The following is an 18,021-nucleotide window of genomic DNA, read 5'->3' as shown; positions in this document are numbered from 1 at the left end:
TTGAAATCGACTCCGTAAACGCCCGATGTTTTGTTCTTTCATCGTTCAAGTTTATTTTTTTGCGGTATCTCTCTGCTCCATAGCGTCTTAAAACGACTCCAATTTGTCGTTGATGGAGGAAGTTACCGATTCCTTTGATGGCAATGAGTGGGAACTCAGCAAAGAGAACGTGCAGCCACTGAAAAAGGGACGAAAGATGGCGAATTTGACAGCCGCGCTTGCACCGAGTTCTGTCGATCAGACGCGTATTTATAGAGAGAAACAGTAAGTGTGTTCTTCATTTGAATCTCCTAAAGTAGTTTATTTCTCTGGTAAATGTCTTGGTTATAATTTTTGCACTCTTTTAAAGGGAGTTTGAGGCGCAAATTAGAACTTACGAGGGACAGGACCCTTTGGAAATATGGTACAGGTATGCAAAGCTGAGTGGAGCCATGTGATCCGGGGACGTAATCGGACTCTCCTGGGTCCCGTTTCTCGAAAGTCCCCTTATCTTTCCAGGACCGAAATGAAGAAAGCTGGTCTTTCAACAAATTTTCAATACCCAAAGTCAAGCAAACAATCGCAAACTTTCATGCCTAAATACCGCCTGGGTTTGAAGATTGAGAGAAAGATGAAAGGTCCCCGAAATGCATGTACGCCCGAAAAGTTTCGGGACATTCGAGAAAAGGGTCCCTGGATTGTAAAATTTGACTTTTACCTGTATGTGCGATTACATGTATATGCTTCAAATGATAAACGTGTTTTTATAATGGTATTTAATTTTTAATTTACAAGGTACATTGTTTGGACAAGTGAGAACTTTCCAAAAGGTGGCAAAGATTTGGGAAATTTGCTTGAGCGCTGCATGACCACCTTTAAAGACCAGGAAAGATACAGGGATGATGAACGATATGCTAAAGTCTGGCTTCAATATGTGAGTCATTCAATGATATGTATAATCAGTTGTAAGAAAAAAAAAATCAGTTGGTCTGCACCTCTAGTTTTATAGGGAAGATATCATTGACATAACCTATTGTCATAAATGTGCCATACCTTACCAGAGCCTCATTGGCTGTCGAAACAAAGGATCTTTTGTTGTTGTGGCTGGCATATTTGAATAATAAAAGCAATGTTTGTAAACAGATCTCTTCCTATAAAACCTCTAACAAATTTTATATTCCCTTCATAAAGGCTGTACCTGTGCTGTTTTAAATTAAGGTTTAAACATAATAATAATTATTATTACAGGGTAAGTAACATGAAGAGGACTGTAGGAGACTACACTGTTTACAAAAAAATTTTTTGTAAACAGATCACAGATTGTTTCACATGTACCTCCGCAAATGTCATTTATTGCATAACCTGTACGTTATGCAATAAATTATACATTGGCGAGACAGGTAGACGACTAGGTGACCGATTATGCGAACACCTTCGCGATGTTGAGAAGGATGACAAAGATGCATCTAAGCCAGTCGCTCGTCATTTTAATCTCCCTAACCACTCCAAAAAACACATGGCTATCTGCGGCCTTTCCCCACATCTAGGTACAACGGAAAGCCGCAAGAATCTAGAACAAAAGTTCATCTTCCAAATCGGCACTCTTAATCCTCACGGTATTAACGAACGCTTTCCATTTAACTAATATATTCCTATTTTTCACGTTGCCTTGTTACCACCAATAGCGTAGCTCCTACCCTACTATAAAAACTACACGTAACCCATAATTCCTCGATTCGCTCTGACCAAGGGCTAACGCTCGAAACGCCAGCTTTTAGAATCTCTGTACGGTGGCCAATTTACATTATCAACTCTGTTGATAAAACCCAATTTTTGTATACTACTTCCCCACCGACGCAGCACCACAGTTTCTTTAGAAACTACCCCCTTCACAACAAAAGAATCCTTTGTTTCGACAGCCAATAGATCTCTGGTTGGCATATTACATCACAACAGATAACCTAACGTTACGTATCGCTATATGGGAACTTTCCACCATCATCCCTTGCCTTCATGGCATAATATTGCATGAATAGCAAATGTGTATGATTGTATGGTACATGTATCTCCACAGGAAGGTAATACTAAGATATGTAGACCGTATTCATAAATAGCAGCAAGTAATTAGTCATTTGTCTTTATGCTAATCATCCTCACTATCCTCGTTAGTGCAAACAAAATTCAAAAGAATCTTTGCTCCAAAGTGAGGTTAGTGAGGATGATTAGCACGAAGACAAAAGAAGAATTTCTTGGCTGTCATTCATGAATATAGTCTATTGTTTATATTTTTTTGGGTTTGTCCAGACTGACATCTGCACAGACCCCATGGAAATATTCCAATACATGCACAGTCAGCAGTTGTGTAGTGGACTGGCTCTATTCTATGAGTCATGGGCACAGCTGCTTGAAAGTTTTGGAGATCACAAGAAAGCTGATGAGGTCTACAACTTAGGGATTCAGAGGAATGCACAACCATTGAACAGGCTGAAGGAGCAGCACAGGTCAGTTTGTTAAACCTATTGGCTCCTGAACCGCTCAGAGCAGATCTAGAGAAAAAAAAAGGTTTTAAAAAGTTATAATTTGATTAATTGTGTTCAGGGGATTTGAGTTGCGCTTGGCAGAAAGAGTTTCAAATGGATTACAACAAGTATCCCTTGGAGATGAAAATGAACCAGAGAGAATCACATTAGGAGGTCTCAAGCGTCAAGGGAAGAAAGGAACTGTTGGAACAAAACGAACAGGAAATGCTACTCTCTGTAAGTTTTAATAATTACATCGAACAATTTTAAACTTGTAGTGCTTTACTTACATACATGTATGTCATTATTCTGAATGCTCATTGGTTGATGCAGATGCCTTAATGACCCATAATGCACAGGTTTCATTAGAAGCTGTTCACTGACAGTATACCACCGTCTATCAGGAATTTGCCTCTCACCACCGGTTACGCTGCCTTGATTTTTGCTCAAATCTTTTTAAAAGACAAGTCAGAGTGACTGCACCTATTATACATTGATTAGCCCAGGCATCTACTTTAAAAGATATTGAAACCCCTGTTGTGTGTTAAGGATTTTCCTTCACCTCTGACAAAGTGCACTGCGCAAACAAGATTGGCAGAGTTGTGGCTGCTGGGAGTAATAGAAATGGTTCATTCTTCATTTCAATGATCATAAGTTACTCAGCCCACATATACCGGTATTCCCAGGATGGCAATGCACAAGGAAATGTAATAATTTTTCAATATCAGGGAAAGGTCAAGGAAAATCTTTTTTTATTCTGACTCAGTAAAAGTCAGTGAAAAGCCTGGGAGGGAATTTTTCTTTTGCATGGCCATTAGGTTTGGGAAATCATCCCTTGGAGGTAAGGATGCTAGAAAAAAAATTATGTAAAGAAATTCTTGATTTCTATCAGTGTGGCTCCATTGCTTGTATGTTTTCATGAGAAAAGCATATAGAATTTTACAGATTCAAACAAAAAGCATACATGTAAATTCTCTTGTGTACCTTATTTATTTTAATTTTCAGCCCAAACAGGTAGAATTAGTGGCTTCACTTCGCAAACTTCACAAACCAAGAATAGTGGCTTCAAGATATTTTGTGATGATGATCCAGGTGCTTGCAGTTCTCTTCCCTCCCCCACTGGGGAGTGGCCAATGCCTCCAACAGAGCATGTTATCAAAAAGGAAAACACTCGGAAACCTGGAAAATGGACAGATGCGAGGGTGTGTTGCCACTTAATTCAAACCATCTGAATCCCATACTGTTGTTTCCATTAAATACTGTGTGCAGAAAAAAAGTTCAACCTTTAATCAGTGGTTTTCTCTACTTGTTTAATTAATAATGTCGCAAATAATATTATGTTTTGGCAAAACATTAAAGGCCCACCTTCAACCAACAGGCATTTCCGCAGAACAATTTTCCTAAAATTATGAAAACCTTGCCAAAGCTGAAATTTATCCAATTACATTGCTACAATAAGCAGTGTAAAATAGCGTGACACTGCCCCTTTAAGTCAGAGTGGCTTTTAAAAAAATTCTTTTCCATATTCAACTTTGAAGACTACATTTGCTTTTCAAAGAATTTTTATTCAACTCTGTAAATTAATATTTCCCATGTTTTGTTTTGATGAAAGGTCTCTCAAAGGAATCAATTTGCGTCAGTACCCCTAAGCGGCACCACAAGTAGGCCTGACTTTTCAGTTCATGTTGATGAGGATGTTGGAAATCACCCTCCTCCTACTCCACAGCAAAATTTGCATTTTGACAAAGTGCTGAGTGCAAGAAAACCAGATAAGCCTTTTGTAACAGAGGCTCTCCGAAATAAGGTTAGCTGCTTCATGTAGTACAGTATTTTTCTTGCTAAAAAGATAAGTATTGTGTTTCAAATTTATGAATCAAAGTGACAGGTACTGACTCCAGCTTGATATAAGCAATATGATATATGTCAGCCTGATGGAGTACTTGGTTTTTTTTGTTTTTTTTTTTTTTGGGGGGGGGGGGTGGGGGTGAGTAATCATGACAACCACAACTACTCACGCTCCTAATTGTTAATGGTAACCTTGAAATACTTATTTCGTAGTAATTATTATTAGTCTTAAAAAGTATGTAAAACACAAGCAAAATGGTCTGACTTGGGATTATTTTAACATGCACTAGTAAATCAATCTTTGTTCCCCTCTGTTTTGGCCCCTAGTGGTATGGTGAGGTATGGTGACAAGCGGCAGCAAAGCTTTGAGTACTTGTCTTCACCATACCACTTGTGACCAAAACACAGTGGAGCGACCATTGATTTTAATACTCGTGCGTTAAAATGGCCCTGGGATAAAATATCCCACCATCTACAGAGGCTACAGAAGAGAGTTGTACATGGGCTTTCATCACCTGGAAACAGATCTGGGCCGGGCCTGCAATCCCCTTAAGTTTAAGGTTCATTTGACTTGTTCACAAACTGATGCTTTTTTGCTTCTAAAAAACCCTAGCCTGTTCCAGGCTCTCAGTTAATGGGGACAAGCAAAAAATAGACCTGATCAGGGAAAAAGCAAGCACAAGAAGGTTTACTGGGGAGCCATATCAGTTCATATTTCGATATGACAGGAGAGGGGAGGCTGAGTGCCCCTCTCCCCACTGTATTCCTTCTCTTACTTGCTGATCCACACTATTTTTTCAAGCTCTGGTTCAAGTGCCAGAAGGTTAAAGGTGTAGTTTTTTGCTTTGTGTACAGACTGAAAATACAGAAGGTCAAGCAACAAGAGTCATGTATTGCAAGGAAAAAATCTATGCAGGAACAGATGAATTCTCTTTTGAAGAACTTCGAGCTGCTAGAATATTTCAAAAGATAAGAGAGGGGACATACAATGCACCAGATGAACAGAATCTTCCACAAAACAATTTGAGATACATGTATCCTAAGAAGGAGGTTTATTCTTTTGATGGTGAATTCCAGTATGAAGAAATTCTTGCAAGACGATACTATGCTCGTCTAAAGAAACAAGATGTTTCGGTGGGCCATGCATCACAGGAGAATTCTGTGCCATCAGCGATTGGAGGATATGCAGGCAATGAAGAAATGTACCCGGTGGAGAGTGGCAGCTGGCAGAAGAACGTGGATTTTGAAGTCAGGTCAACAAGCCTTGTAAATGAACAGGCTCACTCCAGGTTAGTGACTTGGAAGGAATATGACTGTATGTGTGGCTGAATTGGCTGAACTAAGATAATGTTGAACTGCATAATATTTAAAAATAACATTAACTTTATTTATTTATTTACTCAGTCATTCATTTTTGAGTGGGATACCTATCGTAGGTCAGCCAATTGACGACATTTTGCTGGATACATCTAGACAGGTCTACAATTACCCGAAACTGTCCAACTGAGAACAAAGTTTAATCGCTTGAAAAGTGAATCAGACAATTGACGACACATACAGTCACAATGCCAAAGAAAGCTTAACTATGTTTTCACGACACTTTTCGCTTATTATGATGAAAGACTTTGACAACATAAAAACATGTTTATTTTCATTGAAAGTCGAATACAATTCTTTCAAGTAATTCAATAGAGGTCTTGATTTATCGAACCGAACGCTCACGGAAAGCAGTAGAAAGCATGTTATCTGTGGCAGATTTATTTCATGTGCTAGGCGACCGGAATCATCATATTTCATTGAATCATGTTTCATAGGGCAACGTTGTGAGATTTTAAAGTCTAGTCTTCTTCGCTCTAATGTGATTTTACTGATTTTTCCATCAGTGGTTCAGATAATGACCTTGCATTGATGTTGACTGTTGCTATCACTTCCCTGCAGCAATCATGTGGAGTAGAAATAATAATAATTACTTATACTGATCCCAGTATATACATATGTATGTTTTCAGCCTCATTTATTCATACGTACCATTCATCTACTTGACCAGTTCTTAGCTTTGTACTGTGGTATCCCATACATGTAGCCTGAGGCTATCTATTTTTTCATTTATTTACAGCCTGGCATTCACAGCTCGACGAGGCCTTTCATTTGCAGATCAGCCAGTTGGCTTCCTTCCATCAGAGGAACATGGAAATGGAGCACCAAGCTGTAGCACTTACCCTAAACCAGACTTAACTTTTCCAACAAACACCTTGCAGAGTAGCTGCACCAAGTCTGCATTCCAACCAGTTCGCAGTGGTCTTGGCTTCAGACAGCATCAAGGCGATATGATGTCCACACAACAAAATGCTATAAATTCACTCCCAGGCAATAACCTTTTCGACATGTCAAGTTGTAATGACACAGAGAACTTACTGATTAAGCAGGTCAGACAAGCTGAAATCCCTGGAGCATTAACTGGTCAAAAAACCAAACCTTGTGACAACAATGTGTCCTCGAGCGAGAGTGGCACAGGCAGCAAAGTCGTGTTTTTCCGTACTCCAGATGCAAATAGGTCTGGCGAATTAAACAGCTCCAATCTCACAGGCCCTTCTCCGACTGTCTGTACTAAACAAGCTTTATTAGAGGTGGGTAACATGTTCAGGTTACCTCTGGAATCAGACCGTCACGCAGATGAGCTTAATCAAACAGAGAAAGACTTTGAGGCGGCGTTTAGTGGCGATTGTGCCACTTCCACGTTTTCTGCAGGGTTGGGTAGGTATAGGCCAATTTTCTTGTACCGGTAGTTTTAAAATCGGGCATTACTAAACCACTAAACAGCGAAACGAAGCACGAAAACACCATTTATGACCCCACCATACATTAAATACTAATTGACAAAGGTTGGGTTTGAGATTAAATGTCGTTTTAGGCCTAAATAGGCCTAAAACGTTATTGTTTCTAATTCATTCAAATTATGATTACGATTCAAATTAAGACTGAGATTCCGGGAGCAATAACGTTTTAGGAGGCCTAAAACGATATTTAATCTTAAATCCAACCTTTGTTGGTTAGTATTCAATGTATTGTGGGGTCATACATGGTGTTTTGGTGCTTCGTTTCGATGTTTCGTTGTTTAGTAATAATGAGTAATGTCCCCAAAAATCAAAGAAACGTGTTTGGTTTTGGCTAATTCCCTTCCTGTTTTCCACAGAGGAGAGAGAAAGAGAGAAGTTAACAAGATAATTTTCATGCTCTCAGGACAAGTAGCAGCCAGTGCCGTTTTCCGTTTCACGAAAACGCGGTGCTAATTATCTTATTTGATGCACAAAGCGCAGATCAGTGATTTGTCATAACTACAATAAACAATTATTGGATGAGGTTGAGCATGATATCATGAATTATCAAAACCGAGGTCTGTGTTATTTGCCGAAGGCTGAGGCAGATAACACAGACGCAGAAACGTGATTAATTTCGTTCGCGCACACGGCAGAGCAAAAACTTTTCCGATTGCCTTTGAAAAGTAAAGAGTGGTGTTCTATCTGTTCTGCGACAAGACCATTGGCGTTTTTGGTCCGGACATGAGACAGGTTATAATTCACTGTTTCTTCAAAGCCGCGCTAGTTTTTGTCGATTTCATGCAAATTTTCAATGTTATTGCGCTAAGGCGCGTAAATTGTAAGCGACAGTCGAATTTTTTCAAGGAAGATACTGCTTACAACAGTCTGCAAGCGGTCCAATGTTTATGTTTCTGTTACTGTAACAGGAGCGCAGAAAACGTTGTTTTACGCGCGTGTTGAAATGTGATGTTTTTGCAACTGGAAATATGCCAATCAAAAACCTGCAGTTACTTTTTTGAAATCGATTTATCTCCGATGGCACCGGAATTTATAAACGTTACAAACCACACGTTTCCCATCGGGAAACAGCGACATCGGGAGCGATTTTTTTTTGTGGGTGCTCCCTAAATAATGCAATATTTCAGCGATAATTCGTGTATTTCTGGATTCCAAGGTGCCGCTGATTTTATCATATACACGGATGAAAATGCCTCGAGGCAAGACACAAAAGACGTGGAAAACAGAGAGGACGAAGATGAGGATAAAGAAAACACGTATGTTTGGCATTTCGAGTTGTATTTTTGCTTTAAAGAGTGAGTTTCAAGTTAGTTGCAAATGAAATTCGTTTTTTCTTTGCGACGCCACTCAAAATGACGTAATTTCATGACACCCGAAAAGTATAATGAAACATTGCAATAACCACTTAAAACTGTTGAACAACGTAAAAGAAATACCCCAAAAGGAAAGAGAGGCATGGATGGACAAAAATGGACAAGAATGAAACGGATTGCATTTGCCAGGGTGATCTTGAAAAAAGGCGGCCCGACGTTTTTCAAGTTTATGGCAAATCGTCGGGATAAAGGACGTTTTTGCTCAGAATCATCTTGTTTGTGATGCAACGACAATTTTATTAGGAAAGGATTTCCACATTACCATTTTCGAGGTTTAAACTAAAGAAACTGAAGATTTCCCCTAAACACGCTAAAAAAACATGACATAGCTCCTTTAACGTAGTGTAGTTTGACGTTTTTTTAGAGCTTAAATTATTTATGGAGTACGCAGCTAATCTCCATTCTTCAGAGTGCTTTTGTGTTATGCCTCTGCGTTATGGCTATTTTGCGTTATGCCTTTTGCGTTATGCTTTTCTGCGCTATGCCTTTTTGCGTTATGCGTTTCAGCGTTATCCCTTTTTGCTCTATGCCTCTGCGTCATTCCTCTTTACGTTATGGCTATTTGCGTTATGCTTTTCTCCGCGCGTGATGGCCATTTGCAGAATTGGCTTGTTGCCATTCAGCTTTGAATTGATACATTTATGATTTGGAGGATTTTATTTCAGATACTGATCATTAAATTTTGTCATAGATATACCTCCATAACGATCAGCAGTGGTTTATCAGATTTAAATAGGCTCGCCTTGAGGAAGTTGGATTTGAATTCTGTTCGGCCGTGTCGCTTTTTTGCGTGTTGTAATTGGCCAAAGTAATTGCCATTTTTGGTTAATTGAAGCTTCTAAAGCGCACCGATGGTCACCATAGATTATTTTTGGATCTACGTTTTGAAGCTACATTTATGAACCTTGCTGCTTCGGGGCTGCATGAAAAAAATCTTGTTTGACTTGTTTTATGTTTTAGGCCTCCAAGTGGTAGGAAGGAAGAACCAGTCAATAGACCGTTTGCCGGAGTACTTCAGCCGTCCGTGGGCATTCCAACCTGTCCATTAGAGAACGAAGAATACGAAGATGATGAAGATAAGGAAGATCCAAACACTCAGCACAAGTATCAAGAAGCTTGTCAACATACTAAAATTAGCGAGCTGTCCCTGGCGGAATTCTCTCACGATCAAACAACTTTAACATCTTCAAATTTCGCTGCTGCGGCGCGCATGGCCTCGACTCCATTCTCTCGCACCATTGGTTCATCTTCGCTACCCAGCATTCCATTTAGTACGATCCGTCCAACCGATGGAAATCCTGCTTTTGCTTCCGATGACGATGTTTTCGCTTCCGCGCAAGCCAGTGTCGGACAAGCCAATGGCAGTTTTGCATCCCCACCCAGTAATGTTCTGAGTCCTATCTTGGAGGGAAGCCACGAGGACACCAAGTCCACCAACTCGAGCCAGTCATCAAACGGTTCCTCTAGGCGGGGATCGTGTTCGGTAATTGTTTCGCAGCAAAATGGATTGGAGCTCAGCAAGATACAGGAAGAAACAAGCATGTGTGAAACCGCTAACTTAGAGAATATTGCCACCAATGTTGGTGGTACTGTGATCAATCCATTCTCGGGTGAGGTTGTCGATGCTTTCTTGCGAAAGATATCCCCCCCTTTGTCATGTTATTTCGGATTTTTCGAGTCCAGCGAGGAAATGCCTAGAATCGCAGTGAAGACGTCTGTGTGTTTTGGTAAGTTTTGGTTTGTCTGATTCATCAAACTGTTTTCAATTCGGTGTTCAAAGTTTTTACGCCACGACCTTGCTTCTGCGTCGCTTCATTTAATGACTGCTGCAGAGAGTCGCGCCACTTCAACCAGTGAGCAGCGAAGAAAAATCCGGCACAACTTCCCCGCTCTCATTTTCCCGCTCTTTGTTAAACAAGTAACAAATGATTACTTCTGGATCTGATTGGGTTCTCGAGCTGTTTGGGATCGGCTAGAAGTGCTCGGTATGTGCAGGTTTTCCTTTCATATGATTGGCATTGCACGAACCGCCGAGTTGCAATTGTTGTGGAAGCAACATTTCAGGAGACAATGTTTCCTCGTTTTGCGGGGGCCATGCAAGGTTTTGCGGGCGTTCAGCTTACTTAAGACCTTCATAAACTTATTTTTATTTTCTAGGCCCGGTTGTTCGAAAGCCGATTAACTTAATCCAGGATTAGCGTCAACTTTTGTTTCATGTTTTCAACTTTTTGGTGAAAGCTTCTTTGATTATTTTTGTTTTTCAAGGGTGACTTCTTCTAATATAAAGTTTTGCCGAATATCAGCGCTGAACAGCATTTGATAGTGGAGAAATACACTCTTTGGTTAATTTTTAATCTGGGATTAGGGTTAATTGGCTTTCAAACAACCGGGCCCAGGTTTTCATCCGGTAGGTGGAATAGGCGCGGTGGCCTCATGGTTAGTGCGCTCGACTCCAGATTGAGTGGTCCGGGTTCGGGCCCTGGCCGGGGACATTGTATTGTGTTCTTGGGCAAGACACTTTACTCTCACGGTGCCTCTCTCCACCCAGGTGCATAAATGGGTACCGGCGAATTTAATGCCAGGGGTAACCCCGCGATGGACTTACATCCCATCCAGGAAGGGGGGGGGGGGGGGGGAGAAATACTCCTAGTCGCTTCATGCTACAGAAACCGGGATACTTTCTGGCCTAATGGGCCACTTGGCTCGTAAGCAGACTTTACTTTACTTTACTTTACTTTTTCATTAGGTAAGGATAGAAGCTACTATGTACAACAACAACTTGGTTCAGGAGCTTTCGCAAAAGTTTACCTTGCAAGAACACGAGCTCCCGATGTTGATGTCGATCCAGAGGATGTTGAAACAGATGAGACTTGTATCGTCCTTAAGGTTTCCTTTGTATTTTAAGCTTAATTTTTTTGGGAAATCGAAGATTTTATGCTAAAATAATTGTTCAATCATATTAATACTTTAATGTAGGTGATACCTTCCATATATTTTTGGCATGCTTGTAAGCTCTCTGTTTAGGTCATTGCGAGAAACTGGGAATCAGTTGTCACGCGCGGCAAGCAGCGAAAGGCGATAGGCCCTCGCGCGTTTCCACTCGCTCGCATGTGATCACGTTTCATCTCCGAAACGGAGAGCTGGCCTCGAATGTGTGTCTCTAATGCCTGTCTCCACTGAGACACGCAACAGATGGCAGAAAAGATGGAAGAAAAGAAAAACAAACTGAATAGCCCGTTTTCAATATATTAAATTTCAGTCCTAAACAAAAGGCATCATCTCGAGGCTCTGGGAAATAAATTCATACAAACCCTTATATGTATTCCCCAGAGCCTCGAGATGATGCCTTTTGTTTAAATTGGACTGAATTTGAATACATCGAAAGTGGGCTATTCTAGTAGTTGCAGTCAAATGACTCTATCGTGAAAGTTGCCTATTTTGTTGCGACTTAAGTTCTCACATTGTGAAACAAATTGCTTGGTGGGTGTTACACTCGTCAACGTTTCTTGCAACTTGCCTCGTTTTCGATGATCACGTGAGGTTAAAGGAACATTTTCATTGGCTGGTGCCGCAAACCGTTGTGACACAAGTTGCTGGACAGATATACTATGCAATGATTGAAAAAATTGTTGCACCGTCGTATGAAGCGTTGCGAAACTTGAAAGAAGAACTCAATTGCACTTTCCGCAACGGTTTCTGCAACTTATCTCGCCATGGCGTTGCGAGACAAGTTGCACTTAAAATTGCAAGTGTCACAGCTCCTTAAGGCTTCTCTATCACAGTTAACCTGACACAGAAGATCAAACTTTGCGACAGTTTTTGTTCGTGTTTTTGCCCACAGGTTCAGAAAATTTCGATTGAATGGGAGTTTTACATCAGCAGACAACTGCACTGCAGAATGCAAGATCTTGGGTGCTCAAAAGAGTTGGTGAGCGTCTTTTCTGTCTTCCTAGATGACGTCGTTATTTGCGCTTTCCCTCTTTAGCATACACGTTTGCTCGTACTTAAAGGACGTCATCTCCCCAGTGTTGAGCCTTCTGGTTTTCATAACCTGGGAAATCCAAAACTAATCAATTATAAGGTCGCAAATTAACGCCATTGACCACCTCACATTCTTTCTAGAATTTCGAAGTTTTAAAATGACAGTGTCTCCTAAATTATGTAGGGTGTCGGTCATAACTGGTACAACGTTCATTTCACGAGTTCGTCCCGCTTCTTTCTTATCGCCTTTTATTCGTATGCATGATGCCGGTGCAACTTTTCGTACCATCGTGAGAATTCCTTACGTGACAACCACGGGGTAAATTCGTATGGTTTATCGGTACGGCCAACCTCGTTCCCAGGACCTCTTCCTTGGCTCCAGCCCAGAAGTCAAGGGAGGGGTCCTGGGAACGAGGTTGCGGTTCGGCATGTGCTAAAGTAACATTCATTGCGCCGGATACAAAACGATGAGCGAAAACTGGGATGATTTCGTAGCGAAATTCATGTGAAAAAAAACGTGTATCGTTATTTCACATGTAAACTTCCCCCCTCCTTTCCTGGGAGCCAGGAAGATTCTTCAGTTGACAGATGCTTCGAACAAAGCCACACTTTTTTCATCCTCGTTCCCAGGGTCTCTCTTCTTGGCGGAAGGCAAAAGAGGAAGATGGTAAGAAGAGAGACCTGGGTACGAGGTTGCACTCTTTTGCTTCTACTTTTTGTACAAAAGAAAGACAAGACAAAACAAGAGGCCGACCGAAGTCGAAGGCCGACCGAAGTCGAAGGCCGACCAAAGTCGAAGGCAACCCGAAGGCTTCTTTTTCATTAGCAAAACTCCTTCGTTTTGCCGATTATAAGCCCTACACCTTAAGCAGAATTTCTGCTTGTAACTAAAAAAAAAATATGTCCCATTTTTAGGATCTTTCTCAATGTAAAAAAACCGCTTCTAAACGTAAAGGCCTTTGCAACTTTCTGAAGTAGCCAAACCTTGACTCTTGAATTTCCTAATCACTTTTGTAATTGTTTCAGCATGATATGGTAATGAATCCGTTGGCAGCTTATGTGTACTCGAATTCATCGGTGTTAATGGACACTTACCAACCTGTTGGAACCATTCTTGTAAGTTCTGTGTTGCATTACAGGGAAACCAATGAAATGAATAGATTAGAACTTGAATCGCTCAAACGGCAGGAGAACGCATGCGAGTGATTGACAACTGGTTTGCGTCATTTGGCGCGTTGACCAATCACAACAGACACAGACGATCAATTTAACCACTATAAAGAGTAGCAAATGCATGCAGCTGGCGGGAAGCGCGGGAAAACGCATGTGAGCTCTGTTTTTACCTCTGATTGGTTGAGGATCTAGCATGAGATACGGAAACCAATCACCGAACGTTAACGTAGTTAAGGATGCTTGAAAGGGTGTACCACGGTGAGTTTTAAATGGAAAAGGATTGAAACGCTTCCAGTCCTTTCAATAGGGAAACGTTTTAATGTTTGACCATAATAACTATTTTTGGGCAATTTTAATGGAATCTACGTGTCCCCTGCTGTGGTAACGGGATAGCACTGCTCAAAAACTCTCTAAGATTCAGTTTTTAGAAAATATCATGAAAACGTGGGGTTTTTTTTTTTCAAATTTCGAAACCTCACCAAATTCTTTAACCCAATACGAAGTATGAGAGAAGTTTACAGTGAAAACAATGCCGAAAACGCAGTTGGATGATGAAAAAAAATTCCTCTCGATAAACCTTTTTGAACTTTTTTTAAGAATGCGAAAAAACAAATTGCAATGCAATCACGGTAGGTCACTGAGCTAATTTTCGATTTCCTTCGATGTTCCTTACAGGACATGGTTAACAAATACAAAGTAAATAAGAAGAATATGGAAGAAGGTGTTATGTTCTTCTACACTATCGCGCTGCTAAGAATTCTGGAAACTTTGCACTCTTGTGATATTATTCATGGAGACGTCAAACCTGACAACTTCCTGGTACTGGATTGGTAAGTGATAAAATCATTGTCAACAGGGCTAAACTTTGAAATAATTCGCCACCTCGTTCTGATAAATTAGTGAGGATGTTCAGTCCTGGGCATTATGCATGGAGTACGGTACCAAAACAAAATTTAATGGCTTGACTCCTGCGAGTTTCCTGTAGCTAATTTGTTCAGCACTCGAACTAGTAATCGGAAGGTTATAGCTTCGTCTCTTGTTAAGAGCACTCGGATTTTTTCCGAGTACGCCCGAGTCATCATCGATTATTATGAGAAATTCATCTCGTTGTTTCAATATAATTGGCCAACATCTATCGTTGGCCAAGTTGGACGGCTGGCTAAACCACCCAATAATATTGGAGACAATGTTATCAACAACGTTAGCCAACATTAGCAACATGCAGTAATGCATGATACCTCCGAAGGGGCTACTTGATATTAAAACTTATTGGTCACTAATATTCCAACGATTTTGGAAAGCGGCAGGAGAGACTGCTTTATATACACTGTGTAATCAAAATCTATTTGTGGGAGCAAAAGCCAGTATACCAATGGTTTATTTTTTCATTTTAGTTGCTAAAGATAATTGGAGAAACAAGCTGAGAAAAATCTTGCTGTGTCCTCGATGACTAATGAGTGTTACGCGTCTTTCATCCGCTAGCGTCGCGTGCGAAAGCCCTGAGCATTCGTTGTTAGGGTCTTTAAGCATTGGCAGTTTTTTAAACATTTTAATTATTTTCCTCTTGTCTCGAGATATAGGGAAATTCATGCAGTTTTCAGTTTCAGGGGCAAATTAAATTAGCGAAGCACAATCTAGCGCCCAAAGAATTATGGGATTAACATGCGGACAAAGACAAAGATATTTTTGCGATGTTTGTCCGCATTTCAATCCCATAATGCTTTGTAATAATCTATTAAGGACTCGTCTTGTTTTAGTGATGTGGATGCACGCTATGGGCAACCGTTAAGGGTTATTGATTTTGGACGCAGTATCGACATGAAGCTGTTCCCAGCTGGGACAAAGTTCACCACCAATTGTTACACAGATGATTTCCAGTGTGTAGAGATGAAAGAAGGGCGACCTTGGACAACGGAGGTATTTTGGTATTTTTAAAGTGCAGGGCTTCACTGTCAGTGGGTACATGAATAATTCGTATTTCGCGTCGCATCATCATAGGTATCTTTATGATACAAAAATTTCCTGTCAAATAGAATGGAACGTCGTAATATCTACTAAGAACAAAGACATGTCTGAATTGACCAAAGGACTGAAGATTGAAACCGATTGCATTTGGGTAATAAAGAAGTCGAAGTTTACAACAACTCGCTTAGGCAAAGTTGTCTTGGCTCAAAATCATTTCTTTATATGGTTCCCACAATGTCTTTTGCACGACATCGCAGAGGTCATGGGTTCGAATCTGAATTTTTAGGTGTCTGTAAGAGACAATAGGCCTTTTGCAACAAACGATCACATGGCACAAAATCCGCCATGCTGGAGGGCAAGCTCGATATTATTCCCCCACTGGGACATTAAAACAAAGGCAAGTCAAGCTTGACTGGTTCAAGTCTCTTTGTTGGGACTAATAATGAGCTTGCCCTCCAGCATGGCGGATTTTGTACCATGTGATCGTTTGTTGCAAAAGGCCTATTGCTTATATTGACTTATTTGGCTTATACGTTTTGTTTTCCCTTTTCAGACCACGTTTTGTTACTCTAGGGAACAGTTTCTTTCAAATGTCATCTTATGCTCGTGTACGTGTATGCATAAAAAAAAAAAACAAGAGGAAAATTCCCTTGGGAAGATCGCGTGGTCTGAAATGAGAAAACAAACCGTACAAGCTAAAGAGGTCAATTGATCAGCTACCAAAAACGTTATCAATTTCGTGACCTGACTGCCAACGTTTCATTGGTAAAACGTGACAGGTAACGGACAACGTCGTATTGACATTTTCGTGTCAAAAATGTATGAAGCCTGTTGTGTTGCCTTTTAGCTAAGGGTATGGAGCAATCCCGGGAGGCGTGGTGGCCTCATGGTTAGAGTGCTCGACTCCGGACCGAATGGTCCGGGTTCGGGTCCTGGTCGGGGACATTGTGTTGTGTTCTTGGGCAAGACACTTTACTCTCAAGGTGCCTCTCTCTACCCAGGTGTATAAATGGGAACCGGCGAATTTAATGCTGGGGATAACCCTGCGATGGACTGGCATCCCATCCAAGGGGGAGTAGAAATACTCCTAGTCGCTTCATGCTATAGAAACCGGAGATAAGCGCCGTCCTGAAGGGTCTTCTAAGGCTCGTAGCAGACTTTTCCTGTGGAGCAACCACTAAGAGGGAAGGAATCAGACAGAATAAAATATATTTCTGGGTTTTTTGGCAAGGATTTCCCTGTTGCTTTTGACGGATGTGTTTTCTTGTTGGTCTTTGTTTTTGCAGATCGACACGTACGGTATCTTAGGTACAATACACTGCTTTCTGTTTCTTGATTATATGAAAGTCCACAAAGACGCCAAAGGAAGATGGAAGATCAACAAATCCTTCAAGAGGTAAGTTCCTTTGTGCTGAAATTGTTTTCTTTCCTTGTTATCCACACTGTCCTTCTCCACTCAGCCGAAGAAATGGGTACAGCGACAAGACTGCTGGGGGTAGCCTTGCGATGGACCAGTATCGTGTCAAGGGTGGAGTAGGAAATGCAATACTCTGCAGAAACCGGCATAAGCTCCAGCTTTTTAAGCCCCAGTGGCACGGGTGTGACATTGCCCCTAAGAGTTGCTCGATTTATAAAAAAACGTCGCGTCACGGGCCTGTGAGAACTCTTCGATCCTAGTTGTGTACTCTTGATTAGGATCAGTGTCGAAGGATCTTGATGAAACCTAAAATGTTTAAGTTTCTTTTTCAGGCACTGGAAACCGATTTGGAGTGAGTTGTTTGACACCCTTTTAAACACACGCAGTTGTGAAGAACAGCCCTCGTTACGCGACTTCAGAGAAGAGTTTGAAAGGCTTTTCCAATTCGACGAAGAGAACTACCTTCGACAGAAAAAAGTGCATGAAAGGTTTCTGTTTTAGTGGCAATTTGTAATATCTGATTGGCAATTTAAGAGTGAAATTCTTGACGTGTCGAGCAAGATGTTTGTTTTTTTACGTTTCTTGTTGGCGTCTTTAATTTAAAGCCTGGTTTCACTAGCGACTCAAGCGCAAGCGTAGAGTGGTTTTCAATTTAGTGTCGAAAGTAATTAGCAAATTGCTTTGGTTTATGATTAATTCACTCAGTGATTGGTTCAAAGTTCTCGCGCCACTTTTTCAACCAATCAGAAGTGAAACCAAAACCAATCGTGGCTCGCGCGTGCACATTTTCCCGCGCTTTGTGTCGGCTACGTGTAATTACTTCGAGTTTTGATTGGTTTACCGTATTGTCTCCGTCCTTTCTTATTGGCTTAAGTAATTACTTTGGGTTTGGTTTTACGACACTCATTTGAAAACCGCTCTAAAATCAAGCA

At 40.9% G+C, this 18,021-nt stretch overlaps 1 protein-coding gene across 2 annotated transcripts in view; it reads left to right on the top strand.

Moving 5' to 3' along the window:
* The first annotated feature begins 19 nt into the window (after positions 1-19).
* LOC138026112 (mitotic checkpoint serine/threonine-protein kinase BUB1-like) overlaps positions 20-18,021 on the top strand; it is a 19,841-nt gene continuing 1,839 nt past the window's right edge. Inside the window, exons 1-18 of one of the 2 annotated variants that reach the window (XM_068873310.1) lie at positions 20-264; positions 350-409; positions 775-913; positions 2,284-2,480; positions 2,578-2,735; positions 3,504-3,700; positions 4,111-4,302; positions 5,199-5,632; positions 6,460-7,097; positions 8,337-8,436; positions 9,514-10,280; positions 11,300-11,439; positions 12,395-12,481; positions 13,561-13,650; positions 14,383-14,537; positions 15,465-15,624; positions 16,959-17,068; positions 17,422-18,021. The exon at positions 17,422-18,021 is cut by the window's right edge and continues 1,839 nt beyond it. In XM_068873310.1, coding sequence (XP_068729411.1) covers positions 113-264; positions 350-409; positions 775-913; positions 2,284-2,480; positions 2,578-2,735; positions 3,504-3,700; positions 4,111-4,302; positions 5,199-5,632; positions 6,460-7,097; positions 8,337-8,436; positions 9,514-10,280; positions 11,300-11,439; positions 12,395-12,481; positions 13,561-13,650; positions 14,383-14,537; positions 15,465-15,624; positions 16,959-17,068; positions 17,422-17,590 — 3,945 coding nt within the window. In that variant the 5' untranslated portion in view covers positions 20-112 and the 3' untranslated portion in view covers positions 17,591-18,021. Of the gene's footprint in view, positions 265-349; positions 410-495; positions 700-774; positions 914-2,283; positions 2,481-2,577; positions 2,736-3,503; positions 3,701-4,110; positions 4,303-5,198; positions 5,633-6,459; positions 7,098-8,336; positions 8,437-9,513; positions 10,281-11,299; positions 11,440-12,394; positions 12,482-13,560; positions 13,651-14,382; positions 14,538-15,464; positions 15,625-16,958; positions 17,069-17,421 lie in introns of those variants that run through there. The other variant, XM_068873311.1, reaches the window with a different exon arrangement.

The sequence above is a fragment of the Montipora capricornis genome, chromosome 12, assembly GCF_036669925.1.
Source record: "Montipora capricornis isolate CH-2021 chromosome 12, ASM3666992v2, whole genome shotgun sequence".
In the NCBI taxonomy this organism is placed as follows: Eukaryota; Metazoa; Cnidaria; class Anthozoa; order Scleractinia; family Acroporidae; genus Montipora; species Montipora capricornis.
Note: the sequence above shows the minus strand (reverse complement) of the source record. Positions and strands in the feature narration are given on the sequence as shown.